General features: G+C 40.1%; 1 protein-coding gene across 2 annotated transcripts in view; it reads left to right on the forward strand.

The window, feature by feature from the left end:
- The window catches only part of Csmd1 (CUB and Sushi multiple domains 1), a 1,600,162-nt gene that overhangs the window by 1,215,503 nt on the left and 364,896 nt on the right, over positions 1–19,763 (forward strand). For both annotated transcript variants that reach the window (XM_039094737.2, NM_001037327.2), the window contains exon 11: positions 16,343–16,446. In XM_039094737.2, the coding sequence (XP_038950665.1) occupies positions 16,343–16,446 (104 nt within the window). The remainder of the gene's footprint in view (positions 1–16,342; positions 16,447–19,763) is intronic.

The raw sequence follows: 19,763 nt of genomic DNA on the forward strand, positions 1-19,763 counted from the left end.
CTTCCTGGGGTCCTTGGGGTCACTAAATAAAATAATTAAAACACCAACTCAGAAAAAAGTTTCCAGAACAATTTTACTAGACTTTAAAAGAAAAACTCAAGAGCAGGCAAGTTGTAAATTTTAGTGACTGAATGGAGCAAGAACATGGAGAAGAAGAATGAGGAGGAGGAGGACTGGGGGGGGGGGGACTGTTTGTTGGGTCAAGGGAATGAATTCAGAGAAAGTTTGTGTATGCCCCAACTGTCAGGAAAAACAAGCTAGCTTTTGGCAAGTATCCAAAAGAAGTGAAGAGTATTACTGTAGTGACAATTTTGGAGTTTTGTTATCGTTGAAAAACTCAGAAATATTATAGAAATGTATTTTCATTTTAATCCCATACTGGGCTACATTGAACTGTCCACACAACTGACTACCATTTGCCTCATGCTCTAGTAGAGGCACAGCTTTGTCAGCGGTGATTGTGTGACATTTGGAATTCTGGGCCCTTTTCAGAGGGCATATAAATGCCAGGACCCCAGAGAGGTGGGATCGGCTCTTGGTTGGTTGGTGTTGGTTGGTTGTTAATGGTTGTTGGCAATTGTCGGTTGTGGTTGGTGGGTCGTGTTTGTTAAGAAGCCATGCACAGAGAAGAAACCACACAATAAGAAGCTAGACCTTGATGGATTGTGATGATCAAACTTTCCCCAAGGAAATCTGTGCACCTCATCAGTAGGAAGTAGTCTAACAATACTGTTGCCCTGTTTCTCATCACTGACTTCATTCAGGGATTTCTTTTCTTTCTTCTTTCTTATCTTAGAGTTAGGGGTTTGAAAGGGTAGAGAAGGAGCAAAAGATGCAAAGAAGCAAAAGACAGCTACAAGTGACAAAGAAGAAAAAGGAAAACTTACACTTTTCTAAGCATTTAGAACAAGCAGACTCACCTCAGTTCTGTAAGGGACTGCACCAGGAGCAAGGTTTCCAGGGGTGGGTGGGTGGGATCATTATATTCTTCCAATCTTTTCAGCTAGGCTCCTTCTGAAGGAAGCAACCTTCTGAAGGGAGGCTCCTTAATCAGAACAAGATCCATTCTTTGGAAAGAGGGTGTAGTTTTCTCCTATAGTGAGCCTTTGTCCCCACTTTACTGAACTGCCAACCTGTGACAGACCTTGTTTTAGTGTTGACAATCTTTCCTCAAGCCCACCGTGTGGGTGTATAGCAGAAAGGTCTGACTTATACATCAGTTGATTGACTCAAGTAAGTCCACTGTTTACACTGCACATGAGATAGAGGCTTTCTCCTCATCGCTCCTGTGATTTGTCAGCTGTTGGCTCTCATACTAATTCCCCAAGCAGGCTTCTTCTTTCGTATTAATTTCTCAGCCTTCTTTTCCTTCATCATTGATGGATCTTTGATGTGCACACCCCTCCAAGAAGCCTCTGCACATGAGAGCAAGCAGAGTGGCTCTATTTGATTCTACAAGGGAGAACTTACCTTGGCTAGATTAAAATTCTTCCAAAAGACACACACCACCCCTGAAATATATGTAATAGTATATATTTACTCTGTGTTCAGTATTGCAGAGGCAGCAGTGAGAAATGACACATCTGAGCAGGCACAGAGAGGGAAAAAATAAGGCAAATTGTGAATTTGAGGGGACCCTGAGCAAAAGAGTGAGACCTTGACTCACTCAGCCAAACAGAATAAGAAAGGATACTTCTTACTGAGAACAATGGCAAACTGAGATTTCCTGTATATTTTTATCAAACTGACTTTAGGTATAAATCTCACGGCTGCTTTGCAGATGAGCATGCAGATTATAATTCAGAGGATTACTGTTTTTCATTCTAGGTCTCTTTACTGAATCAATTAAAATAATTACCACTACAGCAAGCTTTCCTGCTTCCTTCCCTGAATGTTATTTTTGATATTGGTTCTCTGCCTCATCCTTTCTTTCCCTCTTTTTTATTTTTTTTATCTCTCCCTGTTACAATTTACAAATTGATCTTTTTAAATTTTCTTGCTCATAACAAGTCTTATTCCTAGAAAATTCTGAGAGGTGCAGAGTTGCAAACATAGCACAGAAGGAACAGACTTAACTCGGGCTCAAACCTGAAAGGGCACTGGTCACAGTAGGGGCCAAATTCCTTCTCTGGGAAGTCAGGTGTTCCCCATGGTCCTGCAACTGCCTCTTTGGTCCCACAGATATTCTGTATTTTATACCATCTCCCAATTGTGTCTTGCTTTCTGAGTTTGAGGCCTTAAATTTACAGGGGAAAAAAGAAACAATTGATGTGTCAATTCTTACAGTAGTGTTACAGTAGTGATGGAGTGGACATTTGATTTTTCACAGACAAGAGAACATCAATCTATAAGCCAATACCTCAACCAGACCCGGCATGCCCATTTGGTGAACTAGTCCACTGTGGAGAGCTCTCCTGACACCACCAAGTGCATTCTGCCACTCTTTTGAGATGATCTGAATCTTTAGAGAAAATTCTCCATTTGTTTCCCAAGCAATTTTTGAAGCTGTTTATAATATAATGTCCACAGTTTCCTGAGACTCAGTCATATAAGTGGCCAATGAATAAACTATATGCTTTATAGAACACTCTTTATGGAGTGATGTGTAAATTAGGAGACATTCTTCCTGCTTAACAGTGTGGACTCCAGCTTGGGGTGGGACTGGCTAGCACATGGTCTTGAGTTTGATTCCCAGTACTGAAGTAAAGAGAAAGGGGGAGGTAAGGAAGAAAGGAGGGAGAAAGAAGACAAAGAGCAGCCTCTGAGGTGGAATGGCTTAGCCCACTTTCCTGGTTTTCCTCTTGCTGTGAGACCACTATGAGACTGGGTGAGTCCCTAGATGTCACACCACAAAATCCCCATCAGTCATGGAAGAGCTGTGAATGCCATTTTCCCGAGAGACACTGGAAACATTGAGTAAACTACTACTGTTGAAGACAAGGAGGCGATCAGCACCTGTAGGCAGAATTTAGAGAGTTGCTCTGATTTCTATCTATTACTTTAGCCTCGACTTTTAACCAGACACTGTTTCCATCTGTGGCCAAGGAGTGGCTTTCATTTCTTTAAGGAAATGAAATTAATTAAGCAATTCCAAAACCCAGGGGAAACTGACACCTTTAGGAAGCAAGTCAGACCCATGGTTCCATACAGGAAAGTTTGACGTTGTTGCAGAACATGGCATCTACTAGTGACTGTGAACTACTCTGTTAACCTCCCATCCCAAGCACCTTCTGATATTGTTTATCCAACAGGATATGACCACATGAAGAAGCTGGGATGTTCTAAGAGGGAATGAGCGTATTTCACCAATAACATCACACAGAGTAGTCACATAGTCGCTTGTGGTCACAGCTATGAGATCCATCTTGCTGTTTGTCACCCAGCTCCTCTCTCTCTCTCTCTCTCTCTCTCTCTCTCTTCCTCTCTCTCTCTTTCTCTCTCTTTCTTCCTTTCTTCCTTTTCTTTTTTTTCTAGTAATAACATATATGATCTGTGATACAGCAGAGGTAAGCCTGTGTTAGAATTGAAGTTGACTTTTTATGGGCCATATTCATGCTACACATGCACTATATAACTTTTTTGATATTGATTATATTTGTGTGTGTATATATGCACCTGTATGTGTACATATCCATACACGCATACCCTGATGCACATGTGGAAAGGAGAGAACAATTTGCAGGAATCGATACTCTCTTATCATGTGGGCCTGAGTGCTTAAACTCAGGTCATCAGTTTTGATGATAGCCATTTAGATGTGGAGACTGAAGCCTGAGGAGAGTCAGCAGATACTCTGGTGATAGGCCATGGCCAACAGCTGAGATCTCAGTGGAGAATCATCTCTGGGGTTGTCAGTGTGTCGCTGGGCACAGCTATGTTTTGCAGGACACAATAGAGTTTGCAAGAGGGCAGACTGTACCCCATCGTGCAAGACTTTAAGAGCAGCAGGCATGGATCAGCCATTGCCCTAAGCTATTGCATTCTTGATGTTTCCTGTTGCTCTAACGAACTACCCTGAGAAAAACCATTTAAAGGAGAGAAGCCTCCTTTTTGCTTACAATTCCAGGGCATAGTCCAGCGTGGTAGGGAAGTCATGTATATTGAAACAGTGAATGAATGAATGAATGAATGAATGAATGGATGAGTGTACCACTGGGACAGTGGAGGACACAGCATTGTGAGAAACAAGAAATTTCCTCTCGGAGTACAGTTTTGTAAGGAAGCAAGCTAAACTGTGCACACCAATCATGTTACAGCAGCGACCCAGGGATGTCTACCATAGGCCAAAGATGTATTCATGGCAGCTGAGATGATTTCTAAAGTCAGATTTTATCTCGTTTTGACTTCTAACATATCTATCTATCTATCTATCTATCTATCTATCTATCTATCTATCTCTTTATATATGTTACATATAAATACACACATATACACATACACATATACATAAAGATAATATATATACACATACATGTATGTCAAAACGAGATAAAGTCTGACTTTTTATATATTCCTATACAATTCTAGCTATTAGCCATGTTGATTTCTATAAAGAATCATTTTCTTTTTTTTTTTTTTATTAACTTGAGTATTTCTTATATACATTTCAAGTGTTATTCCCTTTCCCGGTTAAGAATCATTTTCATGGTCATAGACATCTCTATCTGTTGGCCAACTTTGACTTTTAAAAACATCTTTGTGGCTTTACTAACAATGCCCAGGGTTAGGGATAGAGCAGTATCAAAGGCATTTGCCTCGTGTGAGCAAGGCCTTGGCTTTGATCCTCAACATTACAAAAACCATTCTGTCACAAGATTACACAGATTTAGCCAAACCTTTATGAAACATATCCCCAGACGCATGGTCCCAATTTGATTCAGGAAACTGAAAATTGGAGTAGTTTTTTTAGAGGTATATTCTCTGAATTAAAAAAGAAAATCATACTAAGTCCTGACTCAGGCATTGGTTCATGAGTGAGACTCAGGTTGTCTTCTTAGATGATGCCCTAGGGATTTTTAACGTGGGCAAGGTATGTGTTTAAGCCAACCTCATTGTTAATCTTTTACCCAAAAGCATGTCCAGAGCATAATTCTTCGCTAGGTGGCAAGAAGAGTTGATGTCACTTCACTGTATTTGTTCAATGATGTTATACATTGCAGTTTTGTATGTCTTATTTTCAAAATTCTTCTAGGATACTTTTATTGTAGTTGAAATCTCTAGGCTGTCAGCCTACCTCAGGCTGGGCATTTTCATGTTCTCTCTCTCTCTCTCTCTCTCTCTCTCTCTCTCTCTCTCTCTCTCTCTCTCTCTCTCTCTCTCTCTTTCTCTCTTGTCAATAGAGCAAAACAGTAAACGGAACTGAGCAAGGGCCCAGGACTGAGGATGGGAGAGTGAGGGAGCGGGAGGCAGACAGTGCCGAAAGTTCCATACAGCCTCTAGGCCAGCAGAACACATCCCATTTTTCATTTTTAGCATAGAACCCATTCCCCGATTGCAAACACACCTGTGTAGTCCTTGTCATGGCCTGTTCTCTCATTTGTTGTTTTTCTTAATCTGCTGTAACGATTGATTCAGAGGGACCGCTAGTCGAGGGCTCATGCACAGGAGTGAGAGGACAAGTTCGCACCTTCTCCTCACACTCGGAAGAAATGAGAAACTGCAGGTGGGAGAGAGTGAGCTCTGGCCTTATCTCTTCACCCTGTTACCATGACTACGGAATCTGCCAATCTGATAATTGCTTTCCTGACCAGGTAACCTCACACCTGGCTGCTGGGCTGGCAGACCTCCATCCAGCTAAGGAAGCAAGGTCCAGTCAGACCACAGTTCATCCATCCACAGCTCCACTCTTAGGAAATGGAAACTATCTATTAGCATCAGCTGTTTTCTAACTTGTATTTTTCCCATTTTTCCTTTTTCTATGTTTTTTTTTTCAGAATCACTTAGCCCAGGCTATTCTTAAATTCTCCATGTAGCCAAGGATAGCCTAGAACTCTCTGTCCTTGTGTCTTTACTTCCCAGGAACTGGAATTGGGTGTGCACACTATCACACCTAGTCTATACTTTTCACTGCAGCCACCGCTTCCATTAATACATTCTTACAAGTCAGCAGCTCAGGTGCAGACCCATAAGATATAGATCGTGACAGAGCAGAATTTTAACAATATTGAGAACTATAAAAATATTAAGTGTTAAAGAAAATCTTGATCAATAGCCCCACTTCTGCATTTTAGTAATGAGGGGGTTAAATGCACAAGGTTAAATGGTTCATCTAGACCATGGGCCTGAGGCTGGGCAGTTGTCATTCCCAACCCGGTAAAGGTTGTCAATGCTTCCTCCCGGCGTAGCAGGGTTTATAGAGTAAATTTGTCACTGGGCAATTTTGAATATTCTTGAGAATCTATTTCTACAATTCAGAAGGTGCCCCTAACATGAACCCTACCTTTTTTTATTTGATAATTGCCTTCCTAATGTTCTCATTTCTGATTAGTCTACACAATGGTTTATTTCTTCTTAATTTTTTGAAAATGTCATGTATCATTTGTATTTTGGCAATATCTACCTCTTACTACATCCCTCTCCCATATACATATCTTCCACCTACCTTCTGTATTCATGTCTTTTTCACTGGCTTCTTTTAAGTCACCAAATCCGATTACTGTTCTTCTTATAGTCTTATGTCCATCATCCAATGGAGCATGAACACCCTACCAATGGCAGCCGTCCAAAGGGAAATAATGAGTTTCCCTCCACCAGCAACCATCAACCACCATTAGCTCTTCAGCTAGGGACAGGGCATCAGAGACCCCGCCCCCACCATACTTGATGTTTTAGGTCTCCTGATCTTGTAGAGATCTTGTGCGGGTAACCACAGGTGCTGTGAGTTCGTGTGTGTAATGGTCATGTCAGAGGCCTGCCATCCCAGTTCTTCCCCATCCTCAGACATTATCTCACATTGAACAGTAACACACTGAAGATTCAGCAAATATGAACACTACTTCCAGATGAAGTGGATTATGGGAGGAAAATGGTATCTTCCTCAATGTCAAATGTTCAGTGGCAAATGAAGCAGGGGCTTGTACGCAGCCCCTTTCACTCAAATCTATGCTCGTCAGTGCCAGGTATGAGAGTTCTTTAACTTTTTAAAGTTATATTTTTTTCTCTTGAACCTGCCCATGACCACACTGAATTTTGAGCTGACCTGAGTTGAAATTCCCACCCCTGGATAGTAGCACCATATCTGCTACCCTTGCTCGATGACGCCATGCTAGAAAGCGTATGGTTCATGGATCACGGGGAGAATTTCCTCACTATTTGTTTTAGATAAAATACTAATTTCATGGGTTTATTTTATTTTTTAGCATCACATATTTATAACATAATGAAGGTTGTCAAAATTTTCTACAATAAATATAAATATGAAGTCAATCAAGTAACTTGTATTATTTTTTCTCAAGTGGTATATAATTGGTCTTCATTGACTGAGTTTACTGTAAGTCTTATAATTACTTTGCCACAACTTTATAAGGCATTTTTAAGAATGAAATTAATACAGAAAGGTACTTGCTTTGCACTTCTCAGTAAAGCTAAACTTGCGTGGGTTTTCTGTTTTGCCAAGAGCTTTCAAATAGGTTTTGCCTATTGTGCCTTTGAGTTTGCACCTAAAATTTCAATTATTAATCTTAACTATGTAGATTTGGCTGATTCAATTTCAGTATTTTTTCTCATAATGCAAGCAGTATATGTTATTTAATAACTTGAAACTTTAGCCAAGTTCCAGGGCAGGCGCTTTATAATTGTAATGTTTCCAGGGCAGGTGCTTTATAATTGTAATGTTTATGTTCAGTTCTTGAGAAATCCTGTAGAGAAAGAATTCATTATTAATCCCAAATCATAGGTAAGCAATTCCTACATTGGGGACAAATCACAATGAGCAAGTGAAAATGCCAACATTTGCATTCAAATTGTTGGCTATTTTACCTTATATGTGATTTTAAGACATTTAATTTGCTCAAATACACAAAGAATAATTAACAAAAACATAATGAAAATAGGAAATGAGTCACTGTAGCTGAACCCCACACTTGGACTGTATTGCCTCTTATCTGTAGGGTTCCTAGGCTGGCACTCCTGTGCACATTCAGAGTATCTACATGTTTCAGCCTAGGGGAAATGGAGGTATTTGTCAACATAGGTAAAGATGAGAGCAAGGTGCATGGCCATATAATTGATCAATAACCAGCTAGGCATGGTGGTGCATGGCTTCAATTCAGCAGTTTTCAACCTACCTAATGCTGTGGCCCTTGATTGCAGTCTCTTCGACCATAAAATTATTTTGTTGCTACTTCATAACTCTAATTTTACTACTGTTATGAATTGTTATCTAAATATCTAATAGGCAACTTCCAAGGGTCCATGATCCACAGGTCGAGAATGACTGTTTAATCTAAACATTTAGAGGCAGAGGCTGGTGGATCCATGAGCTGAAGCCAGTCTGCTCTGAATAAGGAGTTTCGGGTCAGTCAAGGATACAAAGTGAGACCCTGTCTTAAAAAAAGTCCCAAAAAGAAATGATCTATAACCACTGTTTTCTGGAACTCCATCTAACACTGACATAAGTAATGTACTTTCCCAAGTTCTATCTAACAGCCTATGGTACGAATCATTTTTTTTGTCTCCAATAACCTGTTGTTTATTCCTAAATATATTCATACATAAGAAATTTTGTTATACAAAGCACTCGGGGACAGCTTCTTTATCCTTTATGTGTAAAACACTTCACAAAATAGGAGCACAGATAAGCAATTTATGAATGATACCGACATGAGGTAAACCCAGCAGAGAAGCAACTTGTAAGACTACGCAGAGCCAAAACAAGATGGGAGAATATTAAATTCCTCTATCACATACATGTAGCCTTTTAAATCCCAGAGTGTGGAGCACATATCCTTAAGGATATGGTGAGAAATTATCCTCTAGCTTCTAGAGAGACCCAGCTCTGTAAAGCCACGTAGGCCCGTGTGTTATGTCCTCATCTGGGGCCCTGACTCCCTCTGGACCAAATAGGATCTCTTCAACTATGACATTCATTATAACCACAAAATAATAAATCATAAATGTTAATTATTTGGGGGAATTATAAAAATATGTGGAGGTCCAATATTTATACATAATATGGGCTGACAAACATTTTGAAAAAAATCGGCATATAATTATGCAAATATGTGAGGACGCACTGTCTCTCCAACGAATCAATTTTTATGTTTCTGTTCCCCTCTTCTCTACAACTATATTTACCTTCTGACACCTTTTAGAGACCTTCAGGATCAGGATTCTCTTAAGCCTACCGTTCTCTCCACTGAGTGCAGATGGCTGGTGTAAACCACGAGGCAGGTTCACAGTGTTCATCCCAAGCTCCCTGAGGTAGCTACCAGCTCTAGCATGAGCCAGAGTTGAGTCCAGCTGCCTGGAGCTCTCTGCCTCAAGATGTTCCCAACCTAACTCTGAAGAGAAAATGTGAGCTTCAGAGTCCAGCCACTGAACTCATACCATTCTTTACTTACTTAAATATGTTCTTTACTGTTATAATAAATGTAAACATTTTTGGCTAGCTTTTTCATGTGTGTGTGTGTGTGTGTATGTGTGTGTGTGTGTATAATCTATTTTAATATTACTCTTGTTGGCCATGTACTCTTCAGCCAAGCTGAAGACAGTGAGGTATCTTAATAAAGTACCTGAGACATTAAAACAAGAGCTTTCCCTTCCACACATCACACAATCCCTCTGCTGAGTAGCTGTGCCTGGAAGGCCACCTTTATCGTTTAATCTGGGCCATACGAATCACCCGTTTTGATGTACCACTAGAAAATGAAAGTGACTTTGATTTGTATTTCTTCAAATATAGCCCATTGATTCTCCCGGGTGTATGGAGAGAATCCTTCAGCGCATCTTGGAGTTAAGTGGCTTTGAGGCGACATCGTCTTCTTACTCCCTTGTGGCTGTGATTTGTTCCCATGGATTATAATGAACTGCCTTTAATCTCCAGTCTCAACTCTTCAATGAGTCGTAAAATGTGTGTTCCATGATTTTTCTAATTATTGATCCTGCACCCTTTGTTATAGCCCTGAAAACTTCAATATCCCTGCTTTTATCTCGAGAGCTGTCATTTCCTCCCGCCACCCTTTCATCTTTTATTCCTTCAGAGTCCCGCCTAAGATACGCCTCTAGTCTCTTTTTGATTGATGTGAACGTTAATTCTGTGTTTTGCCAACTTCTAATGATGTTCTAATTCTCTCTTTTGCAGTTATTGTATTGTGACTTTTAAATTCCCAGCCTCTCAATTTTAATAAATACCCTTCGCTGTTTCGCATGTCTGGGAACACATTTTAATAAGTTTCTGGAATCTGCTAGGGATTCCGCGTGATTCTGTGGAAGGGGCTTGGGCTAGGCTCTTGGGTCTCTCTGCTGTGGCCACTTCCCACGTGGCAGTGATGTTAAACTTCCACCAGTGCCATCCTTAAATCGCACTTACCCTGCTGAGCCTGATAATCTCTACCGTTGGCCTGTGTCCCTGACAGGATTACTAGCTCTTTTACAGTTTTTGTTGAAGAGATGTATTTTTGGTATGGATTGCTCTTGTCCACATGGGAGGCAGACAAAACATAGAAATAAAGATGCTAGTGTGGAAAGGAACAGAACAGAACCTGGCTGCTATGGAATGATTTCCTACAAGAGGGCCAAGCAAGATGGTGTCCTGGACACCTGCTCTCCCTCACACTCATCTGTCTCTGCCCCACTAGGAACCAGCCTTTCTCATATCACAGAGAACAGAGAGCATGAGAGGAGCCGTACTCTCCTATGTAAGGAAGCATCCAAGCCTGGCTTCTCTCTCTCAGTTGTTCCTCTTTTGGTTTGTTTTGCTTTGCTTTTTATAGCAAAGGCTATTAGGGCATAGCTATACTTGGGGTGATGCTAGAATCCTCTTCTCACAGCAGCAGAGGATACGGAGGGAGGACATTTGGTTCTGTAAGGAAGTTGCAAGCTATCTTCCAAGGACACTACCCCATTTTGCAGCCTGGGAACAATATGGCCGTGTCTGAGCTTATATAGGAACATCAGATGGGGCATTCCTCCAGACCTGGTGCCAGACACACTTAGAAAGATAACACTTTACCATTCATCAACCATTCACTTATCATACAGCTGCTTTATGACTGACCATTATGAGCTCAAGCGAATGCATCAAGAACTGTTGATAGTTACCATTTTGTAAGAAATCAAAACTTTTGCAAATGGGTAAGGCTTTGACATCAACAACAGTGGTAATGCTTGCTGTCGTTTGGTGGATTCTCATGAGAAAATTCACGTTTGGGGCAGTTTCCTTCCAATAAACAAGTTGGAATTGAATGAGTCAGATGGCAGAAAGCCTTGGGTTCCCAGAGACCCTTTCTGTGTGTTCGAAGCCCTCAACCACATTCTGGGGTGGAGAGCAAACCTATAATTCTTACTTAGGCATTTATGGATCATTTTTCCATAATAAAATAATGTGTAAGGATTTTCACTAATTTTTTTCATGAGAATGTTTAAAGTGTTTAAAAATTATTACTTTTTCTCTGCTTAGCTTTCCCCAGCAGAGTGATTTCTAACACAAGCATGGTACTTAGGGAAACATACTTCTTAGAGAGAGGGCTCAGCAGTTATAAGCACATGGTGGTCTTCTACAGGGCATGGGTTTAGCTCTCAGCACCCACAGAGAGGCTCACAAGTATCTTTAACTCTAATGCCAGGGATCCAATGTCTTCTTCTGATCTCCCTAGGCACACATTGCATATGTTGTATACACACGCACGCGCGCGCAGACATACACACACACACTCACTCACCCACAGGCAAAGCATTCATATACACAAAATAAAAACAACCAAATATTTTTAAATGAAAAGAAATATACTTTAAATATGATATGAAAATGAAACGTAAAATTAAAACAGAACAGCAGCTGTGCACATGATGCTTTCCCTTGTCATGTTTAAAAAGACTGAATTCTGCTAGGGATTCTTTATCAGACTCATTTAAAAAGCAGAGGTAAGCTTCCCCAAGTTATCTTTCCCAGCTAAGGTCTCTTATGTATTCCCCCTTATTACTTATGGCCTGGGAAAAGATAAATATCCGTTATCCTTTAAGAAGGTCACAACAAGCCTGAGGAAGGACGTGTACCATCCTACGACAAGCACAGGTGTGTTTTCCTGAAAGTCAGTAGTTGTCAATGAACCCTCTCTGCAGAGATGCACACTTCCCTTCTAACTCCCCTTCCTCTCCCCTTAGTCATTACCTTCCTCATCCTCATCCCTCTTCTTCCTCTTCTTACTCCCATCTTCCCTCAGGTGCCCCCCCTCATTCCCAAATCTCCCAGACAACATCCTCTGACCACTTTAATGGCGTCTGAACTCAATTTGGAGAGCTTCTCTCTCAATTTGAATTACTCAGGAGCCACAGTTGTATACATCTCCATAAATTTGCAAAATGATCACTATATTGCATTATTGAGTAAGGCATCCTTTGTTTATGGAAATAGGTGTTGCGGTATAATTGAAAAAGAACATGACTGGTTCTCACGCGTCACCACTCCACACTGGGCCTCTGGTACTCTTGGACCCCGCGGTTGCTTCTTGGCGTTAGTTCTAGCTCCGTAAGGCCATATAAAACTAACCTTAATTTATCTCAGAGGCAGCTGGCTTCAGTGAGGCACCATGCCACGTTAGCCTAGCTATTTTCTGGATCCATTCGTCTCTCTGCTCCCATTGCCAGTCACCCTGGCCAGCCCTGGCCAGCCAGGAACCCTGGTCCCAGCTACCCCATAATATCAAGACTCAAACTATAACCCAACAACCAGATTTATATGTTAAATACTCAATATACAATAAATCCACACAATAAACTTACAACCAATTGATAAGGATATAAACCGCCCATCTAGAAAAGATAAATTTGTCTACAGAAATCCATCCCAGCTACCTTGGCACTTCAGAACCACCCGAATCTGGGTCATCCTTCTCCGTCTCCATATTGATTCTCCTTCCTTCTCCTTCTCTCCCTCCCTACAAAAACTTTGTTCCCGTCTTATTGTCTTACTGTCCAATCATGGCTTTGATCTAACTTGTGCCAGCCCTCATCTGCATAATGTCATCAACCTACAAATAGGCACATTTCTAAAATAAATAAACACATTAAAATGTGTGTTTACTCTGGAACTCATGCATGCAATCTCCTCTTCCTAACTGTGGAAGTTCATGTACTTTATGGACTAAAAAGGAAGAGGAAACATATCTGTGTTTCACAAGGAGATGGTAGGATGATATTTACATATATATGTATATATATTACTATATGCTAAAATTAACAAATTGTTAACTAACTACAGAATCCAAAGACTAGTGAGCATGAAGACACAGACTGAAGAATTAGCCCAGGGGCCCCAGCACTGGGCACAGGGGAAATGCTAGATATTTTTGCTGACAATGAGGTACCTTCTCCAATTTGAAAATCTACCTTTTATAAGGAATGTCTTGGAATATCTATAAGGAATTGAAAGAATTAATCAGACAGTATAAGAAAAATATGATCCTAATCCAGCTAGTCAGAAGCTTGTGTGCCCTCTCCAGGGAGTAGAGGAACTGCAGGATCTCAGCTTCTCCATGCAGCTAGATCTGGGGGAGTTCATCACCTTCCGCAGTTGCTTGGATCTCATGTTCCTCATCCCTCTCTCTGGGGAGTACACTGTTGGATGTGCCCATTGACTTATGGTGGCTTTAACGAGCCTTAAAAGGGATTACTAACAAGCTCTAAACAAGTCACTATAGGGAAGTGATGGAAAACGTGAGGCTAGGATGTGACCCTCTGGCTTCTTTATTTCATTACTCTATGGCCCTATTCACCTATTGTCAAGAGAGAGGAAGATAGAACCAAGAAGCCCCCTAAGTCCTCATTTTAATATGAAAAATTCACAAAGGTTGTGACATCTGTCAACTTCACACCTTTTCCAGCACAAATAATATGTTCATACTGACACCAGGACTTTCATTAGTCAATTTTAAATAAATTATAATAGCTATGTCATTAATTGTAATAAGTTTATAATAATATATACAGTGCATCCCTTACCAATAAGTATTGTTAGGAAAAAGCAGCCATTTAAAGAGCATTTAACCTGTGTATGATACATTGTGTCTTAGGAACATTGGCCTCACTCCCAGCATTGCTTACTTAAAAAAAATATTACATGTCTAACAGGCAGGCATTTGATTTCTTCTTATAAGGCACACACACACACTCACTTATAATTAGACATCAGTAAAATGTGCTTCTAACAAAGCAATTCCTCTTTCCCCCTTTGTGTCCGCTTCCCTTCTTCAGCTTACACTGCTGTGTTACTTCTTCACTCATCCATCCATCTTTCTATATTGTCATCTGTCTGTTTAACTATCTATCATCCATCATCTGGCTATCGATCCATACTTTAATCACATACCTACCATCTACCATCTACCCACTCACCTATCTACTATTCACTATCCTCCCATTCATCTATATGTTTAGTTTTTATCATCCATTCGTCAATTTCTCTACCGATCCATTTATCTGTAATCTGGTCATCTAACCACCAATCTATTGATCATCCACCATCTGTCATCCACCCATCATTCTATCAATCAACTTATCTATCATCAATCTATCTGTTCCTCTATCCATCTATCCACTTATCTATCATGTAGACATCTACATATCGATATACTTATTCTCCATTTATCTGTCATTAGCCCATTCCTCTATTAACCTACTTATGTAACATACATACATGCATGCTTCTATCCATCTACTTATATTTTCATCCAGCCATCCACTCATTCATTCTTTTATCTACTTATCTATTTATCCATCCATCCAATCTTATATGCATCATCTTAACAATTTCCATTCACTGATCTATCATCCATCTATCCATTGATCCATCAATCCACCAATTCATCCATCCATTCATCCAGTTATCTATCTAGTTATTATATCATATTTTCTGTCACTTGTCATCATTAATAAGTTACTCATTGATCATCTATTATACATTATCTGTGTGTTGCATCTGCCTATCTATATTTCCCTTTATCTATGTATCATGTATGACATTATATTGACATCAGTTTTGTATACCTGGACATCCAAGGTCTGACCTAACTTCCTGACTGCTTTGATCCTGTTTCCCCTTGATCATAATATTGATCAATAAAGGGAGTGTTTTCTGCTGGTTTGTTTGTATCAGGAGATTTAACTCACTTAAATCTCTAGTCTTAAAGTGCCTACTTTAAGTCACTGAGCACATCATGTGGTCTACAAAGACAGGAGTTCACATGCCTATAGTCTGTTGGTGGGTAAAATAGAAACCTGTCTAATGTTTAGCATAATACTGATCATCACATCAAATACGATATTATGTACTTATACATACATGTATAGATATTCTATATATGGTGTACTTTAATTATTGTATGTGTTATATATGTGTGCCACTTTTTTATTATATACATACAAAAGCTTAAATTAACTCAAGGTTGAGCTTCTTCGTTAAATGATGGTTTTAGAACAAGGAAATATATCCTTTCGTTTTCTTTTTGTTATCCACCTTCCTACCCATTGCTCTGTTCATCCATATCTACTTCTACCTACCCATCCACTTATTCATTCATTCATCCATCCAATTATCTACAAGAGGTCTACTTGAGAACTTGCCTAGTGAGAGTCAATTCTTAAGCACCATCACAGAAACCGAAAAGGGGAAAAGAAGACGAAACTTCAAGATTTTGCACAGCTAGCTGTAGCATTGGATCATTTGTTTCTTGGTCTCAGAAGAAATCTCATATGTTATTGGGAATAATAACATACTATCACCACAAACACATTTTTAATAGGTTCATTATAGGGCACCCTTAAATCATGCCTCCTTAACTAAAATGGTCTTTCTCCTGCTTGTATTGGCTTATCCCTGCTTAATCTAAGCATCTGGGTTGTCATTCTATATATTTGATAGACATCTGACTTGAAGTGAGCTCAGATGAATTTCATCATAGAGCTCGCAGTAAGTTGGAGCAAACAGAATACTTTAACTACCCAAAATTCTGAAATTCAAGCCAACCAAACCTTGACTATTTGTCTAGTGACTAGAGGCAGCTTAGAAATTGTTTGGTATCCATCAGCATCATGGAGCAAAAGCTAATTCTGAAAGTATAAATAAATGTGCTTTGCCATGGGATGTCTGGATTTTGCCTAGTAACTATGTCTCCCCTTTTGGATTTAGGTCATCAAACTTGCTTTTGAAGAGTTTGAGTTGGAACGAGGGTACGACACTCTGACAGTTGGGGATGCCGGGAAGGTGGGGGACACCAGATCCGTCTTGTACGTGTGAGTATGCCATTTCAGTGTTCTTCTCAATGTGCAGTTATGTGGGCAGGTGTTGGGTTGGCTTTTGACAATGAGTGCCCTCCCTGAATACACGAGGGGTTATCACTCTGAGTTTGCATGAGGACTAAGTGAAGATCACAGTTTATGGACAAGTATGGAATGTTTTCACCAAAATGTGTTAAGAGTGTGTTTATGACAAACATAAAATTAAAACCATAGAGCGAAGGATGGAAGTCACCAAGCGCGCCATGCATAACTCAGGTCACCCTGTGACCCCTCTCTTCCCTGCCCAGCGAGAGCAGGTGCTTTCCAGATAGAGCTATTTTCTGGGATAATGCCACTTGTGTACTGGAAACTGACATACTCTATAAAACTACCCAGTAAAAGAAGGAGAGATTGCAGAATAAGTGGGACTGAGTTCCAGCGGGCTCAGGGTAGGCTGCAGGAACTCTACTGTAGGTCCCCTCGTGTTCCTGCAGCTGCAATCGTGCTAACCTGCAGCAATGGACAGGTCACGTGCTTCCAGCTCTGGGTTCTTGTCAGTTTTCATCAGATATGTTTTTCTCCAAATAAAATGTGTTATTTGGGGGGTTCCGTTTTTGTACATCATGAACTGAGAGGAAAGCAACTTCCATTATCTCCTCAGATGGCTTCAGGCAGGAGCTCTGGAAACCACTGGCAGGGAAACATCTTTCACTCATGGCATGATGCTAAAGGACTTCGCTTTTCTCAGTCTGTGTGTATGGTGCTATAGGTTTTTTTAAATCTGGGTGAATCAGACCCAAAGACAACACAATGTCATCAATGTTTATACAGTTAGAGCAGCCATTCAGAACAGAAGCTGTGGCACTCCACGTTGGGTTTTATACTTTCGCTATCAAACACACTTGATATACTTATCCACCACCTGAAATGAAACATTTATGAGAGCTAGAACCAGAAAAACAATTTATTGACAACAGCAGAGAATTGGATTCAAATTACTTGTCCACCAGCAGATAAATGATAATAAAAATGTGTGTTTATATAATGGGATATTATTCAGCTTTAATGAGATTTGCAGGAAAACTGAAGATCTTACAGTGTACAAAATCAAGCAAGGTCATACACTTTCAAGTTAATAAAGTCCCACATATTCCCCATAATATATTGGATCTAGCCAGTAATGTGTATATATGCAAACAAAGGTTCAGGTGGGAATAGCAGAACATAAGGAGAGAAAGAAAGGCTAAATGTTAGGGAGTGAGAAAGGACTGAGGCTGGGTTCACATAATGAACAGGAGTTATGATTATATATCAATTACATATGAATTATGATTATGTGCTGATTATATGTGAGCTATGATTATACGTATTTTTTGCCTATCTATAAGAGTCACCAAACTGCTGGACAAAAATTTGCCTTTTTTTTTGTCTTTAAAAGCACAAAGTTCTCTAGGGTAACATTAGGCATCTGTATTGTTGGCATGCTTCCAACTGGCCTCAGGAACAGTGGCAATCTTGTGGTGTGTGACATTATCTGCAAACATTTCATATGGTGTATAGACATGAGATCATAATCCAAGATGGAGTTTCTGAACTTGATGATACTCCCTGTCTCTGTGGCCCGAAGGGAAGTCATTTTACCTCTGTATCTCCCTGCATGACACACACACACACACACACACACACACACACACACACACACACACACACACACACATATATATATATATAAAACAAACTTAGCTAATAAATGTAGCTTACACGTGAAATGGCTTTACTGTCACCATAACATCTGATTTTTCAAAAGGAAGCCACTAAAATACATGAGAATGATTTTTAAATAAATGCAATAAATGCAAAAGTTAAAATATTTAAGGGAATAGACCATCCCATGGGTAGCTATTATGGATCTAAGCTCATACTCTCATTTTTAAAGGCTTTTTGTTGGTAAGAGAGCAATGGCAAACTGTGTGTTACGATGACATAAGTGTTATTAGGACCTCTTCATAATAGCTCGGATCTGTAAGTGAAACTCTGAATGGCCAACTGAATCAAACTGAAGTGCCCTCTGGGAAACATAATGTAAAAAGGAGCAAAGCACATTTAATCAGCTGAAGCAGAGGAAGGAGAGCCTTGGAGACACTTCCTTAGTGTCTAGCCCCAAGTTTCAGGGAAGGGAGATGCTGGAGACTCTTGCTGGTTTCTGTAACAAACAGGTCAATCCAGATAACCTACCAGCATCCCGATTTGAGTAGTATGTCTTATGCATTATCCTTAGTATAGGCTTCATAATCTATTTGGGCAACTGACAGATGCACGGAGCCCCAGTAAATAGCGGGCAGTCTATAGATTCATGCAACTTCCTGATGTGGATTTCTAACCACACAAGCCCAGCTCTTCATACAGTGATACTGAGTGAATTGGTGCCAGCATCTCACTGTTCCTTCTCTTGGAAATCTGGAGGTTCTACTCAGAACATGGAAGATATTTACGAAAGAAAACAATGTAATAAGGAGACAGCAAATTCAAAATGTGGCTTTTAGATTTCTGATTTCTGTTCATGGATTTTATTTTCTCAAACGTTGTAACACAAAACAAAATCCTGAAGGGTTCAGAACTTCATCTGTCACCCCAGTCTTCCCCAAAGAAGGCTGGATTTTCTCAGGGTATTTGTATAGCATGGCAAACTTAAAAGAAGATGAAATAACTAACTTAACAGATCTCTGTGGAGCTCTTTCTGAGAATATATATTGACAATTTCCTCAAAATTAAATTGCAAACTGGCGAGGGAAGATATTGCTTTACCTGGCCTCGCTCTAGCTGGCGGTAACACGGGATTGTGTTACTTGGATGTCCTCGGGACTGCAAGACAGGATATGGATCTTTAAATGTCTACCCCTCTATGGGGATGAAAGAAACTGTGTGCAAGTAGCATCCTCTATACAGCTAGATATATGGATTAAGATAATAAGGAAATGAGTTGATCCTCGGGGAAGCTTCACCCTCTCTTCAGCCTGCTTCCAGATGCAACTCCTGCCTCGGTGTGCCTGTGATTGGCATCCCTCTACTGGGCTGACCTGAAAGGATTCATTCTCTTTATATTAAAGAAAACCAGGGACCAGGGGTATGGTTCAAGACCAGGAGACACAGGTCAAGGTAAATCCCCAGCATCCCTAAAACAAAGGAGGATTGAGAAGGGAGGAAAGAAAAAAAGATTCACAAAGTCCATGTCTTCCAATCAGGTATCTTTGATGTGATCATGAAGGGTCTCCCTTCATGATAGGGGACATGGGCAAGTTCTGTTAGGAAAAAAAGACAGAAAAATGTCAATT

Source organism: Rattus norvegicus, chromosome 16, assembly GCF_036323735.1.
Source record: "Rattus norvegicus strain BN/NHsdMcwi chromosome 16, GRCr8, whole genome shotgun sequence".
Taxonomy (NCBI): domain Eukaryota; kingdom Metazoa; phylum Chordata; class Mammalia; order Rodentia; family Muridae; genus Rattus; species Rattus norvegicus.